The sequence below is a fragment of the Bison bison genome, unplaced genomic scaffold (assembly GCF_000754665.1).
Source record: "Bison bison bison isolate TAMUID 2011002044 unplaced genomic scaffold, Bison_UMD1.0 scf7180017864368, whole genome shotgun sequence".
In the NCBI taxonomy this organism is placed as follows: domain Eukaryota; kingdom Metazoa; phylum Chordata; class Mammalia; order Artiodactyla; family Bovidae; genus Bison; species Bison bison.
Window position 1 is genome coordinate 713,635 of NW_011494940.1, and position 7,465 is coordinate 721,099.

General features: G+C 45.9%; 1 protein-coding gene across 2 annotated transcripts; it reads right to left on the minus strand.

Annotated features, from left to right (window-relative positions):
• Window positions 1–480: 480 nt before the first annotated feature.
• EIF2B2 (eukaryotic translation initiation factor 2B, subunit 2 beta, 39kDa) lies at window positions 481–7,459 on the minus strand. 2 transcript variants are annotated; one of them, XM_010855734.1, is made up of 8 exons: window positions 7,273–7,459; window positions 7,048–7,168; window positions 6,739–6,887; window positions 5,674–5,837; window positions 4,454–4,549; window positions 3,412–3,549; window positions 2,299–2,365; window positions 481–1,033 (listed from the first exon to the last, which is right to left on the minus strand). In XM_010855734.1, the coding sequence occupies exons 1-8, from the start codon at window positions 7,433–7,435 to the stop codon at window positions 876–878; spliced, it is 1,056 nt and encodes a 351-aa protein (XP_010854036.1). In that variant the 5' UTR covers window positions 7,436–7,459; the 3' UTR covers window positions 481–875. The 2 variants fall into 2 exon arrangements, with proteins under 2 accessions (XP_010854036.1, XP_010854037.1); XM_010855735.1 differs by having other exon boundaries at window positions 946–1,033; window positions 2,260–2,365.
• Window positions 7,460–7,465: the final 6 nt, after the last annotated feature.

Sequence of the window (7,465 nt, forward strand, 5' to 3'; positions counted from 1 at the left end):
CCTTAGGCTGTGACATTACAGCTGCTACAATGGACATTCTTGCCTATGTCTTTCTGTGCTTGCAAAAATAAATCTAGAAGGTTGAAACTGCCCTGGAAAAGGTTGTATCAATTTGCAATTCTATTATTAGTACATGAGGGGGTCCTTTTCCGGGACGCTCTAAGAATATTCCCAGGACACTCTAAGCCAACCCAGAGATCAGATGCAGTAGGTCTGAGATGGAGGCTGAGATTGTATATTTTCTTAAGCTCCCAGATGATTCTGATGATCAGTGATTTTGGAACCACTGTCTTGGATTATTAACGAGTTGTTTGGGACCATTTCCAGTGAGTTATAAAGGAAATCATAAATACTTTCATCTGAATTTCTGTTTTAGGCTGTTACCTCTAATTACTGCCCTCTATGAAAACACCAAAGGGTTCTGCTGCTGCTGTTTCAGGCAGTTCAGTCGGAGCAGAACAATAAATAAACCAACTCAGGAACCTTCAAGCAGCTTTTATTGGCACGGCCTCGGAAAAGGAGTGGCAGTCTTTCTGAGCAAAAACCTGTAGCCCAGCAAGTCTTTGGTGTCATGTTTAAAACACCACCAAGCCGGAAAGTTTAAGTTCCTGAAACAGATGCTCCAAGTCACTAAGAGGCTCCAAAATCAAGAGATTAAGCCCTGCTGGCTCTGTAAGATCCAAAAGGCAAAGAACAGTCCTGGAGATGCATCCCAATTATGGGATGACCGAAATGGCAGGAAACAGTATCAGGTTTTCTAAGGCTGACTCTTGTTCGCTCCCCCATTACAAGGAAGATGCATTTCAGTTGTGGCACAGAAATCTCCTCTCTGTTCTGTGTTTGCCTAAGCAGCTTCTGCTTAGGACGAGTGGTGGTTATAGGACGTGATCGTCAGGATGGTAGAGTTCACTCATCAGGCGGTAGATGTAGGAAGGTGCATTCCCACCAATGTTGGAGATAAACAAAGTAATGAGCTCTGGAGGGACGTAGTCAAACACGGGGCAATGGACACTGACCTTCTCCAAGATGTCCCCTGAAAGGCAATCACATGAGCTGAAGACAAAACCGAGGCTCCTATTCTAATAAGTATCTCATGGATTCTAGGCTCAATAACACAGGGATACTTGCCACCCCAAGGAAGGGAAGCTGTAACAAAATACAAACCAGAAGAAAAGATGTCTGATCACGATCTGCCCTGTGTTTACGACTCTCCAATACCTTCCCATAGAAAGGCAAAAAAAGTTTCAAATTCGGGATTGCAGCTGTCAAGATTTGGGCCCTCCCCACTGCACTCCACTCTCGTCTGTATCGCTCTCCCTCTTGCTCAGTACTCTCCAGCCACATGGCCATCTTTTTCGACCTGGCTAAGCATGTACCTAACTCAGGTCTTTTGCACCAACATCTGGAAAACTCTTTCCTTCGCTTTCATGTGGCAGGCTCTATTCCTTCAGGAATCAGCCATCTCATTAAGTCCCTTTCCCAGTCTAAGGTAGTCCCCTAGTCACTTTCCATCATATCATCCATATTTTCTTCCTAAAACACTCCATGCCCTGACATATTCTTGTCTGTCTTTTGCAACATGATATAAACTCTGGGGGAGCAGGGCCCATCTGTGTTAATCACTGTTATATCCCTAGCGCCTGAAATAGTGCTGGATACACAGTGGGTGCTCAAGAGTCATAAATCTTTCTTGAAACAATGAATGTTTGAATAAATGGTGAAGTTATTAAATTTCCAAGAAGAGTAAGCACTCCAAGTACTATGTTTTGCTCCCAGAGGATGTTAAAGACCATGCAAACTGTTGATGAGGCAGCAAGCTCACTGAGCTAAGTTGCTGCCTTCAGAAGAAGACAGAGAAAAGGTCCCCAACACACAAAAGTGTCCAGGCTACAGGCAAGTTTTATAAGTAACATTTCAGAGCCTGCTTCTTTGGCAGTCACATCACCAAAATGACTCCCTGCAGCAACCAAAATCAAGTACACTTTCTGATTGGGCTGTTGCCTGTATCTCAGACAACTTGTAAAGCCAATCCCAGTCAATGCTGGGTGATCCAACCCTCCATGGCCCCCATAACTCAGCTAAAATATATTAGTTTCAGAAGAAAATGAACATGGATTAGGTCAGGTCCGCAAACACTCTAAGATGCTAAAAAGAACAGTCCCCACAAAAAGTATGACTAATAAAACACAGCCCAACAACGTTCAATCCCACTGACCACCAAAAGACCAAAACAAACATACACAAAAATCCAAAACACACCAAGTGCGTGTGCCATACACATTCAAGCAACTTCTCTACCTTCTGTGAAAGGCAGGACTTCTTCAGGAGCCACAAACTTGTGAAATGAATCTTCTTCATTGGGAAACTGGAAAAGGAAAAATTAGGAAGAAAAAAAGAGAGATCTGACACTTTGACTTTCAGGTATACACCCAAGAGAAATAAAAAGACATCCAGACACTTGATTACAAAGGCTTATTGCAACATTATTTACAAAAGCCAGAAGGTAGAAATAACCCAGATGCTCATCAACAGTGAATGGATGATTAAATTGTGGTATATCCATACAACAGAACATTATTCAGTCACAAAAAAGGAATAAAGTATGTGCTATAACTCAGATGAACTCCCCAAATATTTAGAAATCAGAAACAAAAGGGTCCATAATGTATGACTCCTTTTATGTGAAATATCAAAATTAGGCAAATCCATAGAGACTCAAAGCAGACTAGCAATCACTAGGAGATGGGAAGAAGAAAGAAGGGAGTGATTACTTAATGGGTACAGAGTATTCTCCTGGGATGATGAAAAAATTCTGAAACTAAAGAGTGGTAGTTGCACAATGCTGTGAATGTACTAAATGCCACTGAACTGTACATTTTAAAATGGTTAATTGTGTGTTATGTGAATTTCACTTCAATTTTTTTATGAGTAGACACCTATAGAGTCTCACCTATAGAGAGACACCTATATAGATAGGCTGTTATTTTCAAAGCAAGTAGTTTCTATCACTGGTAAAATGACTCTTTACTTAGTAACTGCTTGTGTTCAGGCTACAGAATACAGTCCCTGGAACTATGACAAATAAAAACCAATTCTGTGTTTCTAGTTTCAACTTGCTTGGCATTTTCAGAAATGGTCAGGGTGACAGGGGAGTGGTGGCAATGTAGACAAAGGGCCTTCCCCAACTACATATTATCCTGACCTTATAATTTTGACCTCCTGAAGCTGAAAGGTTGTAACTATCAATGGCTCTTCCTGGATCAAGACTACTGTGGCCTTTTCCAGTCTCCACTGGGTCTAATCCACTGAGTAAATGTAGATAAAGAGAAGTCCCAGAGTGAGAAGGCTGAAGGTTAGAGTTCAAACCTATACTTTGACTTCCTTCTGTTGGCTAGAGACAGACAGACATACCTGTGGGGAAAGCTTGAACATAGGAGCACAGACGATGAGTGGGGTGGAGTGGTGTTTTGCTGCCAGTGCTAGAGTATGAGTTCCTGCCACAGCTCGCAGGGCACCGTTGGCCAGGATGGTCTTTGTGCCAATGATCACCTTTGGGACAGGAAGAAAGAAGCGAGCCATCCTGAGAACAGAGCCTTCAACAAGCCATTGGGCATGAGCACCTGAATGCTTAGCCCCTAGTCTTGGCCTTCTGCAAGGGGTGGGCGTGGGGATCACACACCAGTAGAGGGAAAGGGATTCTAGGTTCAGATCACAAGTTCTAGCAGAAAAGTGGATTCCCAAGGGAAAAATGAACACAGAAAACTGCAGTGTTTATTGCTCTTAGCCCTGTCTTCCCTGGAAATCTATCTGCTACACCTCCTGAGAAGTGGGAAGCCTTTCTTCTACCATCCACCACTACCAAGCTCTCTGAGCAGAAGTGGGCAGCTCTCTTATCAGATCCCTAACATGCTGACAAGATTAGCTTAGTCCCATTTCATTTCTTTCAATCCTTTAACCAAAATGAGGTGCCTCCAAGGGAGGACAGAGAAGAAAATGACAACCCACTCCAGTACTCTTGCCCTGAGAATCCCGTGGACAGAGGAGCCCGGTAGGCTGCAGTTTATGGGGTCGCTAGGAGTCAGACAGGACTGAGCGACTTCACTTTCACTTTTCACTTTCATGCATTGGAGAAGGAAATGACAACCCATTCCAGTGTTCTTGCTTGGAGAATCCCAGGGACAAGGGAGCCTGGTGGGCTGCTGTCTATGGGGTCGCACAGAGTCGGACACAACTGAAGCAACTTAGCAGCAGCAGCAGCCAAGGGAGGAATAAAGAGGGGGGATCAACATTAGAATAAGAGATTTAAAAGGTCCATGTATGTGTTTTCAAAAGGTAACTCTTTTGAAACTCTTCTCTCTTCTTATAGATCTTGGGGCCAGGGAGGGGGGCAGATATTAATATTTTAAAGTATAATCTTCATAAATTTGACATAATATAACCCAAATACACCCACCTTGTTGACTCTTGACATAACAGCAAAAATGGCAGCATCGGTCATGACAGTTGTCTCAATACCTGCTTTGGACAAATTGACTGCCATCTCATGACCCTGCATTTGGAGACAAAGGTTGACACTGAGAGGAAGAGCGGGAGAGAGAGAAAGAGCTTTCAAACATAACTGGATCTGGGGGACTGTGTGACACTGGCCATATCCAACATGCAACTTCCAACAGGTAACTAACTCATCTGGTAGGTGTTCTCTGGGAAGCGGCAGGAAGCCCAGGGGAAGCTAATTAATGTTTATTACTCCCCAGCAGTGCTGGGACAGGCACAGAACTGGAAATACAACTTGCTTGTGTAACTGGGCAGAGCGCACAGGACAGCTCCTGGCTCATTATTTTACAACATCCTTGCATACTTACATATTTCCTTTCTGGAGACCTATTATTTACCTGAAGACTGAGTGAGATCAGACCAAGCATCAGTCATCCCCAAGGTCATTTACCCTATGCTGACAGATAGCATATTCAAAAGCAGAGACATTACTTTGCCAACAAAGGTCCGTCTAGTCAAGGCTATGGTTTTTCCTGTGGCCATGTATGGATGTGAGAGTTGGACTGTGAAGAAGGCTGAGCCCTGAAGAATTGATGCTTTTGAACTGTGGTGTTGGAGAAGACTCTTGAGAGTCCCTTGGACTGCAAGGAGATCCACCCAGTCCATTCTGAAGGAGATCAGCCCTGGGATTTCTTTGGAAGGAATGATGCTAAAGCTGAAACTCCAGTACTTTGGCCACTTCATGCGAAGAGTTGATTCACTGGAAAAGACTCTGATGCTGGGAGGGATTGGGGGCAGGAGGAGAAGGGGACGACAGAGGATGAGATGGCTGGATAGCATCACTGACTTGATGGATGTGAGTCTGAGTGAACTCCGGGAGTTGGTGATGGACAGGGAGGCCTGGCGTGCTTCGATTCATGGGGTCGCAAAGAGTAGGACACGACTGAGCGACTAAACTGAACTGATTTCTGAAAGAACTAATATTTATCTTTTCTTGGGCCAAGTAGTTCACTCAACTTCCTTAAATGAATATTTTAAGAAAGTTCACAGGATCAACAATGTAAAATTCTCTTAAATGTTTTACTCTATATCCTCAATGTTTAAATTGCATCGATTCAAAGATGGCATTATTCTCTCCTCATTTTAAATTTTTCTTAGCAGCCCCAGCAGTCCCCATACCTGACAGAAAGGTGCACACTCTGCCACAATGACATGGAACTTCCTCTTTCGGGCAGCCTCTCTGAGGAACGCCTCCACCGTGCGGGAGAAGCCGATGGTCATGATGACCTCGTTGGAGTGGATATGCTCCAGGGCCTGGGCTGCAATGTTCTCCGTTGTCCCTTCTGCGAGAAGCCAGTTTTGCATGGAAAATATGACACAGTCACGCTACAACACAGACTTGAGAGAGAACAGAAAGGGACATGTGCCCTTTTGTACACTGCCCACCTAGCAGAGCCTGGTAACACATGGTCAATGGACTAAACGTGAAATGTCCTGTTTCCTTAAAAGCCTCCCTCCATGGTTTTCTAGCTCCCAAGCTCTCAGCCTACCCTCTTGCCCTACTCATCAACTTACTCCCCTCACCCCTACCTCGCCCCAGAACTAGTTCTTTACGACTGACTTTGAAGACAATGAATTTAGGCAAGAGATGTCCCATCTAGGAAATCTGAAAGTGCTGAGAGTAGGGTAAACAGAGTTTCCCTCTAAAAGCATTCCTCCTCCAAAAGGTGGCCACAACGCCTCCACCTGACAGGGAGGACACATAAGAAAAACAGGGGAGGAATTTGGAAGAAGCAGCTCAGTGCACAGACAGACCCAGTTTCTTCCTTTCCTGGGAACACTGACCGCAATAAATATCTGGTCTCCTAGGTCACAAAAATAGGGGGGATAGAAGTGGCTTGTGTGTATGCATATGGGTATGTATGTGTGTGTGTCTGTAAAATTTCAAGTTTAGTGAAAAAGGGTTTATCAACTGTGGTTTTCAGAGGTTCATCTTAAAAGCTCTTCCCAAACAGTCTCTGCCCAGTGGATTTGCAGTAGATAAGGGGTCAGTCTGTAAGGAAATGTAGAAAGGGTTATCTTAGTCTTGCCACCTATTCCAATCGTTCTTAATCCGGATGAGGGCAAACCTATGAGAACCAGAAGACTGGTTATCTTCCATCTCTGCTTATGAACAACTTCCAGGGTCTTCTGTTCCCTCATCTGCCTGCAACTTGTCCCGTCCACCTAAGGATCAGGACTCACCCAGTTCCACCAGCAGCTCGTTAATTGCCTCAATGATGTTGGACTGGAGTTGAGCATAATGGGAACGGAAATCCTCGCTCAGGCCCCCGGATGTCAAGAGTTTGTGCAGAGACTCCTGCTGATCGCTCTCGTCGCTGCGTCCATGGAGTCTACGAAGGCAACAAGACCCAAAGGAGTTGGGGGAAGAGATGTGGTCGTTTAAGTAACGACAGCTACTCAGCTCCAACAAAGGCTCCAAGCAGGGAGAGAGAGGGGCCCGTGCAAAAAGCTTCACTGGGCCCAAGCCCCGCTCCAGGACGTGGGCCTGACCTGCCATACTCCTCCCGGATGATCCTGAGCACTCTCCGCACCATGTTGCCCACTGTGGTCTCTGAGGGTTGCGCGGCCGTCATCCTCCGGCCTTCTCTCCGGATCAGTTCCATCAGCTCCCCTACCGCCCAAAGAGAAAAGGTGAGCGCGAGAAGGCCGCGGCGTGGCTCCTGGGCGACTTTCCGCCCGGGAATCGGGATCAGAAAGGGGCGAGACCTGCCTCACCTGCATTGCTCCAGCGGTGGTCCGTGATGATGCGGCGAAGCAGTCCCAGAGTCTCCCGGGCCATGTCCTCGGAGCTGCGCCTCCCGCCGCCCCGCTTCAGCGCCTCCACGAAACTCTCGATCCTCTCGGACAGCTCCGAGCCCTTGGCGGCTGCCCCTGGCATCGCGAAAAAAGCCGCCTTGCCGGCGGTATC

Excerpts from the sequence above, each read along its gene's own strand:
- EIF2B2 (XM_010855734.1), bottom strand. The coding sequence starts at position 7,435 with ATGCCAGGGGCAGCCGCCAAGGGCTCGGAGCTGTCCGAGAGGATCGAG. Across the intron at positions 7,169-7,272 it reads CCACCGCTGGAGCAATGCAG|GGGAGCTGATGGAACTGATC; the intron begins GTGAGGCAGGTC and ends TTTGGGCGGTAG. Across the intron at positions 5,838-6,738 it reads CGAGCTGCTGGTGGAACTGG|AAGGGACAACGGAGAACATT; the intron begins GTGAGTCCTGAT and ends GGCTTCTCGCAG.